General features: G+C 32.8%; 1 protein-coding gene across 2 annotated transcripts in view; it reads right to left on the reverse strand.

Moving 5' to 3' along the window:
* Nucleotides 1-1,830: 1,830 nt before the first annotated feature.
* The window catches only part of ZDHHC21 (zinc finger DHHC-type palmitoyltransferase 21), a 76,182-nt gene continuing 51,795 nt past the window's right edge, over nucleotides 1,831-26,217 (reverse strand). For both annotated transcript variants that reach the window (XM_036926650.2, XM_036926648.2), the window contains 3 exons: nucleotides 22,146-22,262; nucleotides 10,291-10,334; nucleotides 1,831-9,744 (listed from right to left, as the gene is read on the reverse strand). In XM_036926650.2, the coding sequence (XP_036782545.1) occupies nucleotides 9,612-9,744; nucleotides 10,291-10,334; nucleotides 22,146-22,262 (294 nt within the window). In that variant the 3' untranslated portion in view covers nucleotides 1,831-9,611. The remainder of the gene's footprint in view (nucleotides 9,745-10,290; nucleotides 10,335-22,145; nucleotides 22,263-26,217) is intronic.

Genomic DNA, 26,217 nt, shown 5'->3' on the forward strand with positions numbered 1-26,217 from the left:
AAGCTGAAGTAGCCATGTTTTTAATGGAACACCACTTTTTACTTGAAAGAAAAACTGACAAACTATAGTTTTTCAGATGTGGCCATGTGGCAAAAAATGAGTGAAGTGACTCTGTCACTTCAAGGAAAACAACAGACAGTATGTGGTTACGAAGGATAACATGCAAGTTTTCAAGTGAAAATCAGTATTTTGAAAAATGTAGTGTGTCACTCTGAACTTAACAGTTTTCCAGTACTTCCTTTTCCAGCAAGATCAATGGCCACATTAATTTTTAAAATTTAACTTATAGAATGAAATGTGTCAATATTTGGAAGATCTTCCAAATGACCAATGGATGATGTCACAATATCAGGTATGAAAAAGAATATCACTTTTTCATCAAATCATTCCAAAATGAAAAAGAAATCAATGGATTTTAATGTAACAGAACAAGGAAAGTTGCTTGGTTTTATTTCTGGTTCCGCATTGCAACTATTACTCTAAGAAACCATCACTTTTTGAATTTTTGCATAGTATCAAAGAATATACACAGCCACTTGAAAAGACTATTAAAATAGTCCTTTTTCCAAGTACATTATTTGCATGCAACCAGATTTCTCTAGATACTTCAACCAAAATAACAATACAATGGATTGATTGCAGAAGCAGTATGAGAATCCAACTACCTTTTACGAAGGCAGATATTAGAGCTTTGAAGAAAAAATCATGGGTCTTTAAATAAAAATACATTATTTTTGTTAACATGCAATGGCTCTATTATTGTTATGCTTAAATGAATTAACAAATAAGCATTTAAAATACTCCTGTTTTAATTTCTAGTACAGTCAATATTGACAAATACAGTATACATAAGCAAAAACTCCTGGGGGTCTGCAATAATTTTTATGAGTGTAAAGGAGTCCTAAGACCAAAAGGATTAAGAATAACTGTAACTTACCGGCACTAAGAAAGCATAATTATTGTAAATGCAAAAAGAGCAAAAGAAATTGAGAAAGAAACAAGATTAACATTTTATAATCCTTTCAAGTTTGTTAAAATGCCAACAATTTGTTAGATTTACTACTGCAGCAAGCCTTATTGTTTTATCTGAACTCTACCAAGACATTTAATTAATTGTTAATCCAAAATATTCATCAACATTACTTTTCTGATAACAAAAATTTAAGAAAGAATTTTCAAAAAAAGTTAAGCTCCTATCTTTCAATCTCAGGGCAGCTTCTATACTTCCACTGTTCTAAGACATACTGATTTGTCTTTTCAGATGCTATTTTTACCAGTCTGTACTCATGAATATAATATACACTTTTCCTTTGTGACTTCTTGCATGTTCCAGTAAAGCAGTTAGTTGAGACTTAGTAAGTTTATTAATTAAAAGCTTTCCAAAAACTAGAATATAATTCCATGAGAGCAAAAGCTTTAAGTAATTCAACATCCCTAGATCTAAAAAAATGCTTAGATGTACACTTAGATCTCTGCATTTTATGTAAGTTACTCCTCAAGAAAAAATATTTACATAAAATAATGTCTGGCAAAATAAATGCTAAGTAAATTTGGGTGACGGAATCCAGCCAGCTGGGCCATCTCTAAGACAAATGTGCCTAACTAGGAATATAGTGTTTGTCAATTTCAACCCTCATATGAATATCTAGTTCTTGGATACATAATGAATTTTGAGATTATGATAGAGCCATATCCAAAGACTACAAGTTATGAATAATCATCCAAATTGTATAAACCTGAAAAAAAGTAGCCTATCAAACTGGTAATGTTGAAAATCTAGAATTTCGGTTGATTTTAATAAATAAAGAGGTTGGGAGAAAAACAGTCCTATATTTTTAAAAAATATTTATTTAAAAATAAGATTTCTAAAAATACAGTACATAATACATTTCAAGAAGTAAAAATTACACAATTTAAAATTAAAAACAATCTGCAAAAAAACATATTACACGAATAAAACTAAATCGCTAAAATAAATTTAAAAACACACACACAACATTGTTTCTAAGGTAGATACATGATTTGTTTTTCAAGAACCAGTGTAGACTTTTCATTTAAACATGTGTATCTCAGATACACAGCTCCCACCCATCATTTTTCTCCCTCTTCACAATCTAGTCCCATATCTGTCCACTACTATTTTCCTTGCTACCATTAGCACTAGAAATGTTAGAAAAGATTTTCTTTAGTTGCTCTTAAGGGAACAGACAAGGTAAAATAGACAATACAGCAAAACAGCACTCAGATTGAAGCATATGCACTGAATGAAAAAAACACCTGACAAAAATCAGTATCTTCATCTGGCCTTGGGAATATACCAATATTAAAAGTCTTTTACGTTAAGGATTAGACACAATTTGAGGTAAAGACACAACTTTACCTAGTCATTAAACTTGCCAGTCAGATTTTTTTTAAAAGACTAATTCGAAGGACACAGAGCTTATACAGGCATGATCATCTCTGCTCAGAGCTTCCAACAGCCTATCCTGTTTCCACAGTGTCAGACTTGCAACTTATAACTCCCTTGTCTGATGATCTGCAAGAGTGGCGAAAATTCTTCCTATTGCATCATTTAGTTGCTTCATTCTACCCATGCTAAAGGAACAACTTCTTTTTGATACCATCTCTGGAGGACAGCAGACAGTGATAAATTCTCTACTACCCAGTAACTTGAACAAATAACTGCATTCAGCACAGTAATTTAAACAATACATAAACAAGTCAAACAACCCTTATTGTGGCAACAAATCTAGGAAATATATTGTTGACAATGAGAGAGAGACATAATGTTGCTTCTTCCCATTTTGTTGTCAAACCTCTTATGATGTGGACATCCATCCATATTTCTATAAATCATTCAAATGATTCTACATTACATTTCATGTAATTTCAGACTTCTTTTTTTCCATTCAGAATTCACTGCAAAACCATATATTGTATCTACATTCAAGGAGAGATTGGTTTCAGTTGAGTGAATCTAAACATTCTCAAATGTGATTGTCTACTTTTCCAGTACATATACACTATTATCTTCCTGCCAGAATTTTTAACCATATCAGTTACAGTTTCAAGGACAGTAAATGAGTGTTTTGAAAGTCTGTGTGGAAAAATAGGGAACCAGAATAGTACGCATAGCAGTATTACATTTGGACAATTACAAGTACTTCTAAAGGGTATTTTCTCCCAGTACTTGTAAAATGAATTACTAAGCAGAATTAGTTTTTAAAATAACCTAACTCTGACTTTTTATGTAAAGTAACAACATCCAGACTTTTTTTTTTTTTTTGTAAAATTCAATTTTCTATTAGCAGTTCTGCTTAAATCAAGGTACATTTGCATTTCCTCCTGGGAAAGTACTTATGTATACATACATTTTTTTAAAAGTGTTCTTTAATTTTATCTTTACTTGTAAAATAGGCAAATGAAAATATTCTTTAATGCCAGTAAGGATTATACACACATACACACAGATGTACAATTTTTCATTTGTAATCAGAATGAGCCCTTAACTTTTCATGTTAGCATTTTGTTACAGCATTCATTAAAAGGGCCCAATAAGCTATATAGTTAATTTATAGAAGTAAAAGTAGAGTTATCATTTCCCATTTATTCCTGCAGAAAAAAAAAAACAAAAAGATATTGTGCAAAGTACTTCAGTTATCTTCCGTAACTTCAACCTATTAAAACTACCTTTTAAAGTAGTCAATTTATATTAAAATAAAAGACGAAAAATCGTACTAGTCTGCCTGACTCAAAAAAAGTGTCCAAAGAGGCATTTAAAACCAATTAAATTGAGGCAGCAGTGTGCAAAAAAGTAATATCTGTTCATCAAAATTGTTTTTAATAATATTAAATTCTACTTTATAAACACAAGGATGTGAGAAAAAACTCAGTCAACCAAAAAGAAAATGAACTCTTTGGTACAGGAATTAAAAATGTCACTCAATGCTCAAGTGAGTAGCACCAGGATGTTTTAGTTGTTGAGGTTGTAAATCACTAACTTCAGGCACCAGTAGGTTAAAATATCACCCAATGCACACTGACAAGAGCACAGAGCTTGCAATATCAGACAACCTTTCCTTTTAGTTAACAGCCTAAGCAATTAAGCCCTGTACTTAGTCCAACAGTCAAGCAAAGCCACAAAAATAAAACGTACACCTTCTGTTGTTGCTGTTTTGTCCACATCTTTGTTTATATGTAAAGCTACCAATATACCAAAAAGCCCAGAGTGTTGAACAACTGTCTTAAGCACTACATTACATTTACAGGGACTCACAATACCAGCAGATACGGAGATCTCCAAAATAGCCCAAATTTTAAAGTGACCTTTATAAATTATAAAGCAACCTTTATAAACAGAAATTATTGAGTTTTCTTCTGGTGACAAAATTTCCTGTAATACTTAATATCCTTTTTTTGCAATAGGTGACTTGTAGAAAAGGTCCCAGTTTTTTCTGGGACCCAGTGTGCATTGGGTGATATTTCGTCAAACTGTGGGCACCCTATTCATTTGTCAGCATTTAATAGCTGTACCTTTCACATTATTCTTAACACTTCATGTGAGCATACACTACACAATTATGATATTTAAAATTAAAATACTTTCTTAAAGTATCAGACCAACTGAAGAGAATCAGCAACATAAATTCCTTAGGTAAAATAACTCAAACTAAATGCTTACATGCATTAACAACTCTTGCAGTAAAGTGGTATCAACAATAGATAAGGCTAAAATGACTAGAGCAGGGGGATTTTCTGATGTCACAGAAACTGTACCCAGCCAACCCTGCTGCTGAGATGCTGACTATCACTGTGCTGCCTACCTTCCTCTCCATCTTAGGAAGTTCCCCTACTTCATCCAGTTTTGGCTACTCACCACTCTTTTGTACTGTCCTCTATGGTGGGCAAGGAGAAAAAGAAAAACAGTAAAAAATGTAATGATACTGGAAAACACCAGCAATACCAATGACTTAAGAATTAAATTCCATTGTTATTTCTGTCTCAGATTAGCAATAGCAGGAAGTATTAAAACATCTGAAGAACAGACAAAAGTGTAGTAAATTTTGTTGTTAAAAATTACTAAAAAGGGACTTCAGAGAAAAACAATTATTTTCCTGAAGTTAAACCATTATCAACCCAGAGGCAACAGAAATGCTAAATATTGATTGGTACACAGAATAACAACATTGGTTTGAAATACCATAAGCAAGTTGGTTCTATTACTTTCTCACCTACTGTAGAATATAAAATGCTATTGAGAATGGCTAAATTCAGAGCCAATAACATTTGTGACTTACAGATAAATTCAGAGGATGATTTTTAGAATAGAAGGTAACAAATGTGGACATTAAATAATATGCTTATTCATTTAATTATACGGTTAATAACACTAGCAAGTAGAACACACTAAATGTACATGACTTATTAACTACATTTGCCAAAACTTATATTTTTGAAAGCATTAATAGTAGATGAGAATTAAAAGTCAAATACTCTAATCTATTAGTAAATTATTTAATGTTTGTAAGTGTAAACTTTACCAAATAAATTCTACATATGTCAATGTTTAGTAGAGGTCATGTCAAAACCTTATTCAGTGAAGCAGCAATATTTTAGTAAACTTGAGTTAGGTAATCTATTTATACACAAAGCACAAGGGAAGTGGTTTGACACCAGAGAAAAGTCCATGGAGAGACTAGCAGCTTTTTTACTATTAACACCATTGCAAACGAGGGCTGGACCTATTTTGATTTTATTACAACACGTGAGAACACTTGAACTGCCCTGTGATCTAACACACAGAAAATTGTGTGGCCATAATCTAATTACTTCACAATTCGTGGTTGGAAGTGTCGCCCTAAGTCTTCATGATTAGCATTCAGAATTAATATATACCACTTTGGATGAAACATACCTTCAACTAATTACTTGTATGGAAGTGGCTTGAAAAAGCCTGATGAGGAATAGTTAAAATTAGCCAAAATCCTTAGAGAAAAATACCTTAAGCAATTAGCAACAATTCACTGATGTTCACTCTGAGAAGTTTCAATTGTAACACTGAACTTTACATATGTTCATGTTCTCTACTTCTCTATTACTATTAAAAGTAAATTATGCTTTCTTCTATTAAAATACACTAAGGTGCTAACTAAAAACTTAAATATACCTCTCTCTTATGCTAACCACAAATATTTTAATACAACTCTTAAGCAAAATACTATTTTCTTATAACGGGATATCAGTTAACTTAATATTTTTAAACTCTAAATCTTGGTTACAAAGTATCAAAAGCTCTTTAATTAAATGCCTACTGTTTGTGGCATTCTGAACTCAGTCCATTTTTGCCTACAATCTTAAACCTGTAAACATTTTTGTTTACACAAAAGAACTACAAAAATATAACTGTTCAAGAGGTGTAACTTATAACATCTAGGTAAAAATCTTTCATTTCCAGAAACCCAATTCATTACTTTTGCTGAGCATAAATTTTGTTTAAAATGAAATTTTGCTTATAAATATTTCATCCAACCTATAGATTACATCAGTAATATCACTGCTCAAAAATATTTCCTTACTTTCAACATCTTTAGTTATTTTCAGGGTTATCCACAGTACATAGTAAACAGACTACTAAAGCTACAGCTATAACTGAATAGGAAAATTTAAAACAATATAAAAAAGCATAGAAAGAATTATTAATCTCTTACTCTTTTAATGCAACAGAATCAGTAAAAAAGAAATCATAACTGAGATAAAATAACTAAATGTATGTTTTTAGATCTTCATTAAAACACATGAGATGCTTGCCATTTTAACTACAATAAACTTGTTTTGTAATAAATTGGTATACTCAAAGTAATGGCTTTCTAATTCTAAGTTATAGAACCTAATTTGACAAAATAAGGTTTAAAATAAAATTCATGAAGTGGTTTACATTTGCTTATCCTGATTTGAAATAAATTTGCAATTAATAGTAAAAAATATAGTAAGAATATACATAAATGAAGCAATAGTAGTCATCATATTTGTATCAATTACACATTGACACCATCAACAGGAATACATTCGTTTTCATAAAATCTTAAATTTTTGTACATACACTCCCCTCCCTAAGTTTGTAGCTCTGATAATGTTCAGAATTTGTCTATACTATTTACTAGTGGGGCAAATCTCTAGAGCCAATATAATTACATCAATTAGCCAAAAGAGGGCGCAGAGAGAACACTAGAGCTCATGCATGCCCTAGAACACTGCCAGCGGGCCTCTCCTCCTCTAACAAGAGTCACAAAACCCAGTTAGGTTGGCAAGCTCGGCAATACTGAAAGTTACATCATATGTATATGTAGTATATACTCTAATACAGATTCTTATATAAATATATTGATATGTAGCATTTCTGCCATTCAAACAAAATTAATATAGGCCTCACTGAGTATATTAGTTTGTATTCCAGTAACTTAAAGGAATCAGGTACAAGGGATCAGGACCGCGTAGGGTAAAGAGAAAGAGGGAAGCGAATATGCCTGTGAAGTGGTAAATCTAAGAAAAACAAAAACCCTCAGAGTGGAAAAAGAACCACTCCTTTCCTCCTTATTGAGGCAAAGGTTGGCAACTGAGGACCTCCCAGATACTGCTACTATATGAAGTATAAATATGCCCATTCATCTCTTTAGGGGGTCTGCACTTGGCTTTGCTGTTTTCTCAAGGTCCTCATTTAAAAGGAATGTATAAGCATAAGGCATTCAACTGCTATCTATCTACATTATCTATGTATAACTTTTTTATAACATTTCTGTCACCAGGCCAAATTTGGTCAATATGTTAAGCTTGCACAAAACCCAACCTACTGCCTAAACATACTAATTTTGTGGTTCATTAAGCCCTATAAATATATTTCTCACATTAAATTTACTATGCATCTATCAGCACCAATAAATATTTTCATCTGCCACTTCTAAGTTTTTAAAATAATAAAGCACTGTAATCAGAACATAAAAGATACAGTATTTTTATCTCTGAGAACAGCTTATTCTATTATTTAGAAGGTATTTACAATTTCTAAAAGAAGTAACCACAGTATAGTTAATTGGCTGATAATGGAAACCTTGTTTCATGATTTCTCAAGTATGACTTCTTACCATCAAAAATAAAAGGAAAATAATGATGCACTCTAAGAACAATAGGACCCATTCAATCTTCTCTTCAATGGAAAGACTGAGTATGTAAACTTCTTTAAAAAGATATATGGATTTTGCAGTATTCTAATGGAAAAAAATTAAAAGCTGAGTTTTTTCCAAAGCATGCTAAATGTGTTTTCACACAGATGTTCTATGCTTTCTAAGAGACCATTATCATTAACAATTTAAATCTGTATAAGGCTAATGATGAATATAGATCATTATATTTTCTTATTTTAAGGTCATTTCCTAACATTAGCCACTAACAGAAGATCTCTCAACCCAAATTATAGTTGGCAAATTAAAATTTAATTTCAATTTGGGTGATTATAGTTACTTTTAATAGAAACTTTCTATAAATAAAATTTCAGTATTAGTTGGCCAATATCTATTACATGTTAAACTTCAGTGTGTAATTTTAGATCTACTAGTAGGTAAATGAAAGTAGAAAGTATATATATATTTTTTCAAAAGCACAATATCCCTCTTTATACTGTACATTATATATTATCTAGTTATACTAGCACTTTAAAAACATATGCACTCTAATATAACTGTACTAGAAAAGGTGTCTGTAGAATTATTGCAAATTCTCTACCCTTTTTGCTCATCAAAATCTTACGGTAAAATACAAATATATGCCCACTTGTTCAAAAATTTTCCTTGGAGCAAGTATTTTAACAACAACCAATAGTTACAACAGTAGAGTGAAAAGAAATAGGAACACTAACGTAGGTGAAAAATTAATCTTTCCTCTTATTAAAATAAGGTAGGTAGTTGGGTTTTATTTCAGTGGAGTTTTTACTTTGTTTTTGGTGAAGAGAAAAAGGATAAAACATTAAAAAGCTACTTCTAAGAAAATACTGCCCCTTTTTTGTTGTTGCTTTTGTTTTTTATTGTTGTTCAATGTTATGCTGCTGCATTTAAAGAAATCTTGCAGCACATATAAAAGGAAATATTGTATTTTAAATTGTATTTGAGAAAGAAAATTTATAGATAATATAAGGTATATCAACTTTTGTAAAGCCTGAAGTATTAAATTTAGATTTGGTTAGTACTGCTGAAAGGTGAAAATTTTAAATAAAAATCTGAAATTTCTCATAAATTAAAATATATAACATCAGTACTAAAAGAAATTATGCACAATTATTTTATCCCAATCACTGCCCTTGAGTTTAATAACAAAAGCATTTAAAGAAATCCCTGTGGAAAGCTAATTTGAAAGTAAACATGCTTTAAAACTTAAATATAGATCTTGTATTAGTCCCACAACAGGATCAAGATCACTGCTGAAATAAAGCCTGGGGCACATTATGATGCCTAAGATTGGTGGGTGGATTTTAATTGACTTGAAGACTGTCATAGTTCTATTATCAGAAAACCTGTAACGCACTTCCAGCATGGAGGACCCATCTGTGCCCACCATCCATCTGTTTAGACGTGATTGGCAAAGTGGTAGGGAACTCGCAGTGGTTGCCTCTGCCTGAAAGGAATAAACCACAGGATCTTCCAACGAGTGCCAAAAACTTCTGAGAAGGTCTGCTGCCATGGCTTTCGGGGCCTCGATCTACAGAAGACAGCATTATTAGTGAAAGACAGCACTCCCATGGTGCACTTCAGTCAGCTAAAACAATACAGGTTGGCTGGGGATCCATTACTGGACTCTGATGAATTGTGTCCCAGCATCACAAATAGAGCTTTTCTTTCATTAAGGCATGCAGCTGAGTTCTAACCCTGGATAGCAGATATTGTATCTGTGTCGTCAATCAACCTAGGGCAACTTTTGAAGCAGAGGAGAATCTCAGGATTAACAGAATGTGTGTCAACAACACAGTAGCAAATCTCTTTTGATGTACTTTCAGGACAAATAATTTAATGTACTTTAGTTAGACGACAAACAAGAATGATCAGTACGTATTTTGTTTGAAAACTATCATGGCTAGAAGACCCCTACTGTAAGACTGGGTTATGCTTGTCTAGCTCAGGCCTCAGACAAGGCACCAAGAAAAAGCCATCATTATATCATCTTTCCACTACATGCACACATTTTTCAAATGTGGCCACTGTTTCTATTTTTAAATAATAACACTACAGACATCACTTTTATACTTACATTTCTTCACAACAGTTTGACATTTTCTCGATAGATGTTGTATCCTATTAAAAATTAAAAAATAATTATTCTCAGATGTAATAAAGTTATCAAGGCTTTATTCTATATTTTATAATGTTTTCATCATACTCTGAATATTCTGAAGATGCAAGGATTTACATAAGGATACTAAGAATTTTTAATTATCTATATACATTGCTGAAACACCCTTGGAAAAAAAGAATCAACATTACATTGTGTACCCCCCCATTAATTCAATTACAAAACCTCACAAAAATTGTACAAGTCTCACTTCATTAAAATATCATCTTATATTGTATTTGTTTTCTTGGTTATTCTTTCATTCTTTTAAAAGTCTAGTATCCATTTTCAACTCAACTGTCAGTGAAGACACTAATGAATAGAAAACTGCCAAGCCAAAGAGTGCTGCATACTGGATTTCTGTAAAGAAACCAATTCAACAGGACAATCTACCCATTTGTCATATTACAACAAAAGTTTCTCTGAAAAGTAAAGTGAACTTGACTAGTGTTCTTTGGTAATAACTACTTTCTTCATCAGAAAAATCAGTCTCTTCATAATAACACAATTTCTTATGTGTTTTCTATAAGACTTTAAAATAAATACATAAAAAAAACAAGTCAACAATCAGATGATAGCTTCTAGACTTGCTGTTTTAATTCATGTTAATGGAAGAGCTAGCATTACATTGATAAACTGTGATAATATCCAAATAATCAAAACATAAATTATACAATCTTAAATATATATTTACATTTTAAATATACTTTAAAGTAGTACAAAAGAAAATATATTCTTTTAAATATTCACATAGAGAAGTTTCCTTCCTCTTATCCTTTAATAGCTTACTCATAAATGGCAGGTGACTATATTACTTATTATTAAGCAGTACAATTCATGCACATATCTGTGGCTGCAAGTCCAATCCCAAGAACAACTTCGGTTCTTCTGAATGCATTAAAAAGTACCTTTACACTAAAAACTCTTTATAGAAGTTATGTGAATAGCTCCAATATTAAATTCTCATGTATGAGCAGTTGAATAAATACAGTTAGCCCAAATACAGGAAAATAAATCTACTTTTTTAGATGACTAGCAACTAACAACAATTATTTCCAGATTTCAAAGGAATCTATGACAAGATTGTGGATTAGCTACATATTCTATATTCATCAGTTCTATCATGCTTTGAAATTCCTGGTATCCAATGACAATTCTATTGATAATAAACCTTTCTCAGTTCTGTTGCATAATTCCCTCAAAATAATGTTTTACTTTGTGAAAACAGTCTACAAATACAAGAGGACATTGATTAGGAAGTTAGAGGAAAGCTGGTCCTCTGGTTCCACATGTGTAAAAAAAAAAGTGAATAGGTAATTTTAATGGTTTCTTAGAATTACGAGATGACAGGCTGTTGTAAAACAACTAAGATAGCTTATGCAAAAATACAAGGGAAAAGATAGGACAGAAGAAGCACTATTTGGAAAGGTATATAAACGGCCTAAAATCACAATTTTTGATACTTAAAAACTGGAAACTATTTCAGGATATGGGAGGCAATTAACAAGGTCATACTACTACTACCAACTAATGTTACACAAAATTTTTACTATGCAGAAATTTACAACTTGATTATAACTTTGAGGAACTTACTTGTGGTGGTTAAAGAATGTACTTTAAAGACTTGGGACTTAGACTTCACACAGGAAAAGCTTTTATTCTCAAGTGCTTTTGACATCTTTCTAGAATCTGATTCAAGAAATAACTTAAATGCTGCCTTTTAACTCACCATAAACAGACAACTATCAAAGAATGTGATGTTTACCATGACTTTATGAACAGGATTTATGTAGCTGGCCAAAAAAGGCTATTTTTTTTTCCGTAGATTTGGCAAATGCTTATCTGTCTGAAACTCAGCTATCCAGAATAACTGTTATAAGACAAAAGTACCATTTGTACTTGAATAGCCAAAACATGTCATAAAGTTTTTGCACTAGTACTTACACCACATACTCAGAGCAACACAAGTCAGCATCCTATCCCATTAATAAACACAATAGAAACCACAAACTAGATGAGAGTGCTTCTACTTGGCAGGAACATTAAAAACCACAAGTTATTTTCAAGTGCCAAATTAGGTTTGATATACTTTTTGTTTTGTTTTATGGGGCAGGGAAATGTAGACTATTTAAGAAAAAAAAAACCTAAAAGCAGTTAAAATAGATTTTGGTGCAGATAATTCAATTCAATATAAAAAACTCAATACCTATAGTGACCATCAGAAAAATGACCAATAAGTTAAAGAATATAAATATAACTTATAAATTCTTATATGTAAAATTCAACTACAGAGAAAAATTCTTCAATGAATGATAGAATATTTTTTATTTATGTTCAGTGAACAATGTATGAACAGTTTTTACTCTATGTTCCCTACAATCAGGATATCTTCTTTCCAGAGTATTTATGTCTTGACTATGACCTAATGATTAACAAACCTAAGACTCCATCAGTCAGAATAAGTAAAAGATACATGAGAATGTTTTCCTATTTTAAGAACTGTAAGTTTATTTTCTAAAAAAAAACCCAAAAAACTAGAAACAGAAAGATTTACTGAAATACAGGCCTTGCCTATTTTATCAACCAATACTTTATCTTCTGATGGCTGATCTGACCCTAAGAAATGATCTTTCAGGTTCAATCTAAGAAAAATGGTTGACTATAAACAAAGCTGTATCTTAACTAATAAGATTATATCTAGAACAGGGGAAAATTAAGTTCTTAGCAGAAAGGAAGAGGGAGGTATTTATTGTCTATTAGAAAAATTGGGAGAGATGGAGGCAAAAAGCAAGAATTTATCACCAGAGGTTTCCTGGTTAACAGATCTAGTCTTCTTGGAATAGACAGCTATATGACATAATTCATCCTTCAGTGAGTTCATTCTCACCAAACAACACTTTGCCATATATGTTGCTGTACAGACAAAGAATGTACTGAAGGGTCCTTAAGCACACCTGGCAATTGTATACATGGGAATAAACAGTCAATCTGATTTATATGATTATATGACTATCACTTTTGAGTCTGGAAGTGAGATTCATTGTCTGATTAACTTGCAGCCATCTTCAAAATGGAGTTTCTAGACCTGCCAAACTGAAGACCTGAATGAAAGTAAGAATATTGTATCAGACTCCTTGAAGATAATTCAATCTAACTCAACGATCGCCTGTATTCTTTATTATTATAGGTCTTATCAATGTTTTTAATTCTGTTGCACATACCTAATTCAATGACTGCTGATTTAATCTGGAGTTTAAAAAATGTGTTCACAGAAGTTTTTCACAACTGAAAAGTATATACATGTTTTATCTATTACTAATTGCTACAAATTCTAAGGTAGGCTTTTGCTTGACTTCCTAGCACCTTTGATCGGCAGACAGTAACTCATTTAACGTTATGTCTTCCATAGCACCTAGTACCATATTGTTCAAAGTAGGTACTCAGTATATGTGTGTGGCATGAAACTAATTGAACATGGACAGAAATAGCATGATTCTTTAATTTTTCTTTCTTTGCAATCCACAAAGAGAAAAATTCCTGTTAATCTTAGCTCTCTCTCCTCCTTTGAAACCAGAGCTCACCATATTCCTCACCTGAAATAAATGTTTTAAACACCTATCTGCAACAGAGGATCAGCTAAATCTTTTATTAGAGACCTGAAGTTCATATACACATTTAATCAATCATGGAAGCAAAGTGAAAGGGCAGTAGATCTTACAATTATAGTCACTGAAAATCTCTTTCCAAAATAATTCTTCATCAAGTCATTTCCTGGCTGTGTAAAACCTTAGGAAAGTTATTAAAATTCTGTATCTCAATTTTCAAATAATAATACTTACTTCATAGGTTTTTATAGGGATCAAATGAATTAATATATGTTAGAGGCCTAATAGCTTCTCAATAAATCACAGTCCAAGTTTTTATTGGTATTATCTACTAAACTCTGAGAGGGCTTTGAGATATAATATATCATTTACATTAGAATATAACTTTTAAAAATTAGGTTTAAATTTAAAAAGTGGTTTTTATAATGAAAGATAAAATGACAGAGACCATAGGAGACTACACAGACAAAATCCAAGTCCACAAAAATTTACTAAGTGACTATTATGACACAGTCCTCATATCAAGGAGCTTACAGTCCAGTGGAAGTGGTCAAGTATACAAGAAATAAACTATACAGGAATATACAGAGGATGCCGCAAAGGATGATTATACACAATAACACTGTATAAATAAACCTTACACTAAATATTTGAAACAGCTGAAAAGTTAATGTTGCAATCAAACTCAAGGTCAATTACTCTCAAGATTTTTTATACGAAATTATACTTTTTAATAAATCTTTTGGTCATTACTTAGAGGTAGGATGGGCTAATGTGCCCCTTTGGCTGGGATCTGAAGAGTAACTAATATGGGTATAGAATGTGACAAAGAGAGGTATATGATCATTGTAGAAAAAGATCTACAAGTTAACTATACTTGTAAGAATCACTGTTCTCTCCAATCATATAATGTTTTAAAGTCAGATTAAAAATTCACATGGATTCAGAACATAATAAAATATATGTCTGGGGAAAATTGCAAGTAAAATGGAAACTCATAAATGTTTAGCTTCCTTACAAAATAAAGCATCTATTTAATCCCTCAAGCAATCAGTAATGCTTTAAGACAATTAAAATGCCCTATTCCTACTGAAAAAAATTCTAGAAGTAGATTTAAATTGTTTTTAATAACTTTTAACCTTATCAGAAATACTTCCAAGGAGTTTATTACACTGAGCAAAGATAGATGATACAATATAAACACATTTTCACACAGAAACATGTTCATGCTAAAGAGCAATGCAATTTCACAAATCATAATTTTGATGCTAGCAGGCATTTTTTTAATAAGAATGCTTTTATATTACCATGCAATGTAACTTAGTATGTATTTAAACTAATTCCTTGGCCACGGGAACCTAGTTTCTACAAAGTTCTCTATTGTATCTAAAATTCAAAAAAATTATAGCCAGTATTAGCATATGACATTAAAAGCATATGAGAACTGACACTTTAAATTTTAATGATTTTTCTATGTTTTTAAAAGCTACTGAGAAGCTATTTCATATAATATTTCCAATTCGTATAATTGGAAATACCATTATTAGAAACACATTTTGTTTTTATTAAACAAAACTATAACTCAGAAAGGAAAACAAAATACTGTACAGAGCTCCCTTTACAGAAATAAAAGTGAACTGTGGGTTCAGCATTATTAACAATGATTTCCGTATTTGCAATGCTGATGTGGAGTTAAGTAAACCAAACATAATCTGTACAGAGATTGTACTGAATGGTGCTGATTCACCCCACTGATTCAGTGGGATACATGGCAATATGTAATTCTGAGGATTAATTATCTCAGGACTTCATTTCTGAGTACATATTAAAGGCAGGTAATTCAACTAACTGTCTGCTTACTAAGAATGCTATTTAATAGATAATCTCACTTAAGCTAATTTAATATTTTGAACAAAAAATACTTTTCATTGCATAAGATAACCAAGTTTAAATTAAATCACCTCTAATTTGTGATTCTGTCAGTATTTATTTAGGTAACCATGAGCCAGTGTTTCAGGGGGAAAACATTTCCCATTTTAAATTGAAAAGCTTTGCTTTAAGTTATCTTTAGTAATTCAAGTAGAGTCCAACAATAGTACCTGTGACCAAATACAAAAGCTCAATTATTTTAAGAATTTAAAGCATTTTACAAAACTGCAACTAATACATCTAAAATACATCTTCCCCGCCCTACTCTCACCCTCATCACAACTGAGAAAAGCACTATGCTGCAGAGACACCATCAAAAGCTTAAGCTGTTACAAAAACTCCATGGTGCCCAGAAAACAAAAATGCTTGTATACAAAATGTAGATAAACTGTCAGAGCAGCATCATGGTATACAACAGCTCACTGTCAGAGCCTCGGCAGAAGGCGCTGTACCAGCTGTGACAGTGCTTCTTGATTAACTCTCTCCAAACCCACTAACTGAAAACATGACTATTGCAATCACCCAGCGCTATCAGTACTGGTGCTCATCAGAATGGACATTATTCTTGGCTGTGTGTGAACTACTACTCAGTAAGAAATTCTGACAACATCAATTACATTAATAACAACATCACTCTCCATTTCATTCAGGAACAGAGGAAAAAAGGCTGAGTAGTCTAAGTAAGGAATAATTAAAATAATCTGTTGCCTAAATAAAGGGCACTTCCAAGCAGATTTTGAAAACACTTTAATTTCAATACTAATTTTAGTAAAAAAGCACAAATACTTATATTTAAATCTTGTTTAAAATTAAATCTAAAAACAATCTAAGGTAATAATCCTTTAAAATTGGGTTTAAAATTAATTCCACAGAAATTGTGTTGTGTTGAAATCTTGTAACCTTAGAATGAAATTAGGAATACAGTTTTTAAATTTAAGTAATTCCTTATTATTTTATTTGGGTCACAGATAATCTATTCTTGTTATGTCTAAAACGACATTAGATTATCATTACTGTGATTATCCTGTTACATTCTTCTATCAATAATATGAGATTTTTCCTCTTACACAGCAGAGAAATGACTTATTCCAAGGAAGAACAAACAGTGAAAGAAATTACTGGAAGTTGATATACTGCTTCCTCAAAACCTCAGTCTAATCCCCAAAAAAGAGAGCATTTGCTTTGCTTGTTTGTTGTCTAATAGGCCTATATTCAAGCTACATAATCACATAGTTTATAAAATGAAATGATTACTCCTGCCAGTGTTTTCCCAGAATGTCCCCTGGTCTCTGGGGCACAGGAGTAGGGGAAGAGGAAGGCTCAGAGGGAGGATTAAATTTACTGTGATTCTTTCTCATGCTACCTGACAGACTCATCACTTCTGTCACACTGTAGACAGAGACCCATGGAGTCAAACGATGATAAAAGCATGCTTAGGTGTGAAGGTTCCTGCAGGTAGTCCTAATCTTCTCATAAAATGAAACAACAAGCGTATTTATAGAGAAAGTAAGCAAAATCTATAGTTTTAACTTTAATTAAGACATTAAATAATATCTTAAATGCCAGTAATTCATTAGATTTAAAATTAAATACTGAATGCATAACAACTCGAAGTAATTAAGCCTTAAAGAACCTTAAGATCAATGTGGGAAGGAGTGAATTCTGAAAACCTTTTATAAGTTTTTTTTTTTAACCCTGCAAGTGTGGTGCTTGAGGTTCACTATGAAAGCCCAGGTAAATAGAACTGAACTTCAATGTGATTTTTCAAAGTACTTGAAGTCAAGAGGAAGTAAAATGACTAAAGACTGGACTAACAAATAGAATATATTCTCTTTCCTTCTTTATCTTAATACATTCTTTTTGAATGTTTCACAAATGTATACTTTCTATAGACATCAGACATCTCTAGTACAGAGTATTTTGAGAGGGCACTATATGTACACAGAAAGAGATGAAACTTTTAGGGAGAGTATTATTTAACAAATGTGGTTTCTACCCAATTTTAGAAATATCCCAACATCAGAACTAATCTCATTAAGACAATGAAATGCTGTTCAATATTATATCAAAAGAGAAAAAAATGAGCAATTTGAAAATTAGTATTAACATGTTGGTAGTTAAGTATAGAGTCAGAATGGAAACTGATATATGTCCTTTAAAAACCAACAAATACTACAAATAACTTTATGTACAACTCAAGGTAAATGCTGAAATTTTAGAGTAGGTATTCTTAAAAATCCTTGAGGCCTTTGCTGCCAAATTCCACTCCTGAAACTACTAGGGCTGCTGGTGAGAAGGAAATTGTTACCCTCAGCTATAAACATCCAATGGCCCTTAAAAGTAACTTGTACTCTTAGCAGTGAAGCTCCCAAATATCCATTCTATCATGATTATAAGAAATTGGGAAATCTGAGAAATACCTTTCAACAGATATAAATATATACCAATGATTTTGGGAAATTCAAAAAATGCAAGCATAATCTGGAAATTTTGGCATGGAGTATGAGCAGATTAGGAAGTAATTATGAATCAGTATAAGAGTAGAGAAAGATGATTTTAGGGGAAGACCTACTCTTGTCTTGGCATTGTTATTAATACCATGTTATTTATCATTATTAGAGACATCACAAGAGATATGAGACATTTCAAGCTGAATAATAAAAATAATTTAAACAAACTTCCTGCAATCCATGAACAGCCAATAAACACATGAAGAAATGTTCAGTATCATTAGTCATCAGGAAAATACAAATAAAAACAATGAGATAAAACCTACCACAATAACTGCAATGAAAAAGTCTGACAAGTATTGATGAGGATGTGAAACAACCCGAATTTTCATGTATTGTGGGTAAGAGTGCAAAATAGTAGTCATTTGAGAAAAAGTTCTGGCAGTTTCTTATGAAATAAAAGATAAATTTATCTTAAGTGGCCCAGAATTCTTCTCCTAAATATTTACCCAAGAAAATGAAAGCACGTTTCCACAAAAAGCCTTGAACAAGAATGTTCACAGTGGCTTTATTCATAATTGCCAAAATCTGGAAGATCAGTTGTCTAACAATAGAATTGATAAGCAAATCATGGTATATTCATACAGAGAAATACTACTCAGCAATAAAAAGGAGTTAACAGTATATGCAACAACATGGATGAATCAGAAACATAATATTAAGTGAAAGACTTACATAAATGGGTATATATGAAATTCCACAACCAATACTAATCCCTGGTAGAAAAAAGTTCAGACATACCATTGTGCCTCTGTGGAGGATGCAGATTTACTGATACAAGGCATGAGGGAACTTCCTGGGAGGGTGGTAATATTCTGTATTGTGAAAGGGTTTGGTTTGTACATATGTATATTTGTCAGAACTTATCAAGTACCATACTTGAAATGTATGTCTTTCATTGCATGTAAATTTTGCCTCAAAGGAAAATATAAACCACTGAGCTCTAGTCAATGATTTATGTGGTGAACTAGTTGATGCCTGTAGTTTACTTTGATGTTTCAAAACATATAATGGATTGACAGATGAAGAGTTTGAAATGAGACAAAGCAAGTATTTTAACATGTTAATTGGATATTCATTAAATTCACTAACGTGGTTGGGTAGCCACTAAAGTTCTTGAAAGTTTCCTGTTTAAAATTTTTCCTATACAATCTAGGCGGGGGAAGGTGATTATGAGTACCTTATAAAATATTCAAACAAAGGTTACACAATAAATATATTTTCCTTCCATTTCTGACTACATTCTTTTGGTTCTCTTCGAAGACCAGTAGCTTACTATTACCTAATGCATTATTATCCAAGTTTTAAATAGAGATAGATACCTACTGAATTCTTTCTTTTTTTTGGAAAGGTAATGTTTTATTAACATTTCTTATTAACAAGAGAAGAGGACACCTTAATAAAATATAAACAAAGAACATCAACAAACCATGTATAAAATGAACAAATGAATAAAATTAACATTTAACTTATGCCAAAAATATGTTCCTCTTTTTTCTTTAACAGCTTTATTGAGATATAATTCACATACCAATAAAATATAGACAAAGGACATCAACAAACCATGTATAAAATGAACAAAAAAATGAATAAAATTAACATTTAACTTATGCCAAAAATATGTTCCTCTTTTTCTTTAACAGCTTTATTGATATATAATTCACATACCATATAATTTACCCATTTAAAGTCTACAACTCAATGTTTTTTTTAGTATGTTCACAAAGTCATGCAAACATCACCACCACCAAGTTTAGAACATGTTCACCACCCCATAAGAGAAGCCCTGTACCCTTTAACTATCACCTCCAGCTCCATGATTTCCTAACTCTAGGCATCCACTAGTCTCTTAAGACTTGTGTATTCTGGACATTTCATATAAATGGAATCATACAACAGGTGGCCTTTTGTGACCGGTTTCTTTCCCTTAGCATAATGTTTTCAAGGTACATCCATGTTGCAGCATGTATCAGTACTTCACTTTGTATGGACAAATAATATTCCATTGAATGGATATACCATCTTTTGTATATGCATTCATCAGCTGATTGGATTATTTTCAGCTTTGGGCTGTTATGAAGAATGTTGCTATAAATATTCATTTATAAGTTTTTGTGTGGACAAACATTTCATTTCTCTTGGTATCTACCAAGGAGTGGAATTGCTGAATCAAATGATAACTCTATTTTAATTTTTTAAAGACTTGCCAGACTGCTTTCTAAATTATGTGTACCATTTTACATTCCCATTAGCAATGTAATAGGGTTCTGATTCCTCTATGTCCTCACTGATATTTCTAATTATATTTTTGTTATAGCCATCATTGTGTGTGTGAAGTGGTACCTTACAAGGTTTGATTTTCATTTCCCTGATGACCAATGATTTTGAGCATCTTTTCACATATTTATTATCCATTTGTAAATCTTCTTTGAAGAAATGTCCATTCATATTCTTTGACACCATGTTTTAATTTGGTTTTCTTACTATTATTGAGTTATGAGTTCTTTATCTATTCTAAATATAAGTCCTTTATCAGATAATAAATTATCTGTTATTTTCACCTTCTTGACAGTGCCTTTGAAGCATAAAAGTTTATAGTTTTGATTAAGTCCAATTTATCTATTTTTTTCCTTTGGTTTTTTCTACTTTTGGTATCACATCTAAGATATATTATCTAATCTAAGATTTACTCCTACATTCTCTTCTAGGACTTTTATAATTTTAGATCTTACATTTAGGTCTATGATCCATTTTGAGTTAATTTAAGTATACAGTATGAGGTAAGGGTCCAACTTTACTGTTTTATATGTAGACATCTAGTTGTCACAGCAGCATTTTTTCAAAAAACTTTTCTTTCCCCTACTGAATAGTCCTGGCACCCTTGTTGAAAATCAGTTGACCATAGATATATGTGTATATTTCTGGACTCTCGGTTATATTTCATTTATCTCTATGTTTATCATTATGCCAGCATGTTTTCTTGTCTACTGCTGCCTTAAAGTAAGTTTTGATGTATCCTTTTCTTACTTTTTTTTCACTGAATATATTGATAAACACAAAATAAATTTGTAGAGTTTGATCAAAAGGACTGCGCATTTAAAATTTTGACACTGACAATTTGCCCTTCAAAAGGTTATACTAATTTTCACCCCCACCAATGATGGAGAAAAAAGCCTACTTAACCCTATACCTTTTGCAATGCAGTGTATTACTAAACTTTTAAATCCTTACTCAATATGATTTTTCTCACTTTTTGATCTTTTCTGTTGTGATGAATCCCACTTGGTTATAAATGCATGCAAGAAAAAAAAAAGAATTACTAATACAAATACATTTTTTGTACTAGTTTAAAGAGGAAAGAGACCTTTAAAGTACTGTTATTTGTAAAAGAGAGAAAAATGATTGAACACTACATGTGCTGATTAACAAGAAAATGGTTAATATGGTATATTCACTAAGCAGAGTATATCAAACTATTAAAGACTATAAACATGTCTGTAGCCATATGAAAAAATCTTATGTTAATCTTTAAAAGAAGGATATAAAATTGTATGTATACTCTGTACACTGATTCTAACTGCCTTAAAATTACATAGGCATATGGAAATGGGAATATATAAATGAGTATGGGTAATTTTAATTTCTAAACATTCTATAACTTTTTAGAATTAAGTTCAAAATTAGGGATTATGTCCATAAATCCATTACTTTACAATAAAAATATACTTACTGTGATGATGCCAATTAGTTGAGTATAAAAGAGTCCAGTTATTCCAACTAACATAGTAATGCCCATAAAGGCCGCTAGTCTCATTATGGCCAATTCATGTCTAACAACAAAAAGTTCCTATAAAAAGAAGAAAAATGAAGGCTTAAGAACAATTCAAAAAGTTACTTGTAGTTGCAATAATAATCAAGAATTGAGCCATAACATTTTCCCTCATCTCAAATGAAGTACTCTCATCCATTTTGAGTTTATTCCACTTAATCAATATATATTTGAGAATTTCAAATAATTTTTAATTCATAGTAGCAAGCTAAAAAACTGTTTCTAAGTCATAGTAGCAAGCTAAAAAAACTAGTACTGTGTTGTGTCAAAAAACCCTCAATCCTAAGGTTGCAAATCAGTCATGCTCATGTACTCTTTGTAGCAAAAAAAAACCAAAAAACCCTCCTATCATGTATTCTTTGTAGCAAAAAAAACCCTCCTAAAAACAAAATAGAGTATAACCTTCAGTACGATAAAAGGAAAGTTTATTATTATGCTGCTAAAAAGCTTGCATGCATGCAAAAGCTTGATTCACAGTATTAAAGTTCAAGTGACCAAGATACCTAAAATGATCAACTTAGTCAAAATGAGTGGGAAACACAAATAATAGAATCTTATGGACAGCTCTCTTCAAGCCCACTCATTCATTCATCCATCCACTCACTCAACCACCACTGCCAAGCACTATGCTATGTAATAGGAAGGTAAAAATGATATATCCATGTCCTCAAGAAGCATGCAGTTTATTTAGAGAAAGAACCCCACTCCAAAACAAGGTGATATATTCCACAAAAGGAATGTGTGCACAGGGAACTGTAGAAACAGAATGGAATGCCTAGACAGGAAAGAGAAAAGGAAATGCTGTGTGGGAAAGCTGATTTTCTGGCTAAGAGCACAAAAAAGAGACTCTTAAAAGTGTACCAAAAAAACTGTGGTAAAAGGACAGGAAAAAAGAAGAGAAGCATTTGATTTACCCTCACTGTTATCAACCAGGCAGAAAAGAGCCAGTGAAAAAACTGACTTCTCCTGGAAACCTGTTGTTAAACTTTAGAATAAAACTGAACAGTGGATAAAAGCAACAAATGAATTGGAAGGTAACCACCCCATATGCTTTTTTTAAATAGTGACTCAGGTTAAGACTTAAAAGCATCTGTTGGCAGTACCAAAAATAAGGAGATCACTTAACATAATGCGTATGCTGGGAAAAGAGGAACTGATGCTTTTCTGTATCCATAAGCAACCACCAGATTCAAGCAAAAATCTGACTCCACACCAAATCAGTCAACGTTAGCCTGGAGAAATTTAAAATTCACCAAGACACTTGAACTGTTACATAGCAGTCAAACATTAGGCAGCCATTTCAAAACCTCAGTTAAAAGAGCCTAATGCAGATTTGCTGCACTGATGGACAGTGACTGCATTGGAGTATGGGTGGGGACTTGATAATATGGGTAAATGTAGTAACCACATTGTTTTTTCATGTGAAACCTTCATAAGAGTGTGTATTAATCATACCTGAATAAAAAATTAATGAATGAATGAATATAAATGAATGAATGAATGGATAAACAAACAAACAAATAAATAAATAAATAAAAGAAGTGAGGGGGGAAAAAAAAAGAGCCTAATGCAGAATCCTTGCAAAATATGTAAAGATGAAAAGTTGGGACTATGAATGATATAAAAAATTAAGTGTAGTAAGATCTGCTACAATGCTGTTTGAAAACAAAACTTTTTTCCAACATGATTAATATGTTAAGTGATAAATTGAACGTAGCAAGAATTTTTTGATTGCTTACATGTGATTTTCCCCATGGGAAACCCTAGATGAACATAGAAAACTCCACCCAGCCCAACGAAGACATATAGGGAGACACAAAACAAACACACCCCTCAAATATCCACAGCTATCTCAATTTATATGTTATGAGTCACACTCATCCACATATGGTATTCCAATGCTTCCTCCAATTTCATACGACCCTCCTTCCACCACTTCACCATGATTCAGACTACAACCATTCTGATGCCCACTTCCATAAGAAAACTCCATGTCTCTTTCAAGGTTAAGTGTTGTGTTCATTAAAGTATTTCTGTATTTCTTAATTATTCAACGTGTAAAACTGTGCTGCTGTTTTTATTAGGTTCCTACCGTCTTAAGTGTCACTAACAGTTTTCAAAGGTTGTGTGCCTCTGTGTTACCACAAGTTCTGTGGTTTCCACTGGATGATATTGCAGTGAGAATATTTTGCATAGATAAATGCATAACATATAACTTCAGATTAGAGAGAAGCAATACTACCCTCTCAAGAATGAAAACATTTGAAAACATGCAGAGGCTTACCTGTGTGCTTCCCTTCCTCAACCCTACCCTTCTAAAGGTAACGGTCACTGATTCATTCTTTCTCCATTTTAGATACTATGTTCGGGTTGCATATTGCAAATATCCCCTCCTACTCTGAGTTTACCTTTTCACTCTTCATGGCATCTTTTGATAATGCCAAATTCTTAATTGTAATGTAGTCCAATTTATCAGTCTTTTCCCCTAGTACTTTATATTTTTTGCTTACAAAATCTTTCCTGACCCTGAGATAATGACACTCTCCTATATTATCTCCTAAAGCCTTTAAAAGCTTTATCATTTTGCTTTTCATATTTAAGTCACTAATTCCCCGGAATTGATGTTTATTATTTTATGCACAGTGAAATGCAGAGGTCTGGATTTACTTTTACTACATGGATATCCAATTGTTCCAGGACAGTTTTTAAAAAGCTTTCTTTTCCTCAGTGACAAGAGGTCAAGTGTTCATATAGACCTTATGGAGAGTCTGATGTGAGCTCTCTATCTGTTCTCCTGGTTTGTTTATCCCTGTACCAGCAACACATGTCTCGTTTTCTATGGCTTTGTAATAATTCTCCATACCCGATCGGCCAAGGCATCCCATCCTGCTCTTTTTCAAAAATGTCTTGGTTATTTAGGCACCCTAAATGGAGGCAGTGCAGCTCTGAAGCCCCTCACAGGACTAGGCAGCCTGCCAGTCATCCCTCCAACTGGCGCAGACCCTGACACAAGGGCCCAGTAGCAGGAGAGTGGGAAGCCTGTGCAGAAAAGCCCCACGCACACCAGCTGCGGAGCCAGAGGGAGCAGGCGCACTCCCAGGAGCCGACCAGAATCCCAGCCCAACGCACAGCCACCCAGGCCAGACCCAAAGGCCACTGCTGCCACACAGCTGCCCGGCAGGGTCACCGATAGCACGGAGGAGCACAACTGGCATGCTTGCCACTCCCCCGCAGGGCTCCGCACTGCTCTGACGGACACCCCGCCCACAGCAGCTTAGGAGATTAACCCAGTGGCTGCTCCAGGAGTGCAGGTAGCCGTCACAGGCAGCGGAGAAGGGTAAGGCATCCAGCAAGCAGGGAAGCAATTTCTTCTCCCAGCTGACACACCCACAACCTGCCTACAGCCACTGTAATCACCATGAAAAGGCAAAAAAAATCTGGTCCAGACCAAGACAGTTACACCTGAGAAAGGATCTGAAGAGGCAGAACTAACCAGTCTCCCTGAAAAAGAATTCAAAATAAAAATCATAAACATCCTGACAGAGCTGCAGAGAAATATGCAAGAGCTAAGGGATGAAGTCTGGAGGGAGATTACAGATGTCCGGAGGGAGATTACAGAAGTGAAACAAACTCTGGAAGGATTTATAAGCAGAATGGATAAGATGCAAGAGGTCATTGATGGAATAGAAACCAGAGAACAGGAATGCATAGAAGCTGATGCAGAGAGAGATAAAAGGACCTCCAGGAATGAAACAATATTAAGAGAACTGTGTGACCAATCCAAAGGAACAATATCTGCATTATAGGGGTACCAGAGGAAGAAGAGAGAGAAAAAGGGATAGAAAGTGACTTGAAGAAATAATTGCTGAGAACTTCCCCAAACTGGGGGAGGAAATAGTTGCTATGACTACGGAAGTACACAGAACTCCCGAGAGACGGGGTCCAAAGAGGTCCACACCAAGACATATAATAA

The sequence above is a fragment of the Manis pentadactyla genome, chromosome 3, assembly GCF_030020395.1.
Source record: "Manis pentadactyla isolate mManPen7 chromosome 3, mManPen7.hap1, whole genome shotgun sequence".
NCBI classification, from domain to species: Eukaryota; Metazoa; Chordata; class Mammalia; order Pholidota; family Manidae; genus Manis; species Manis pentadactyla.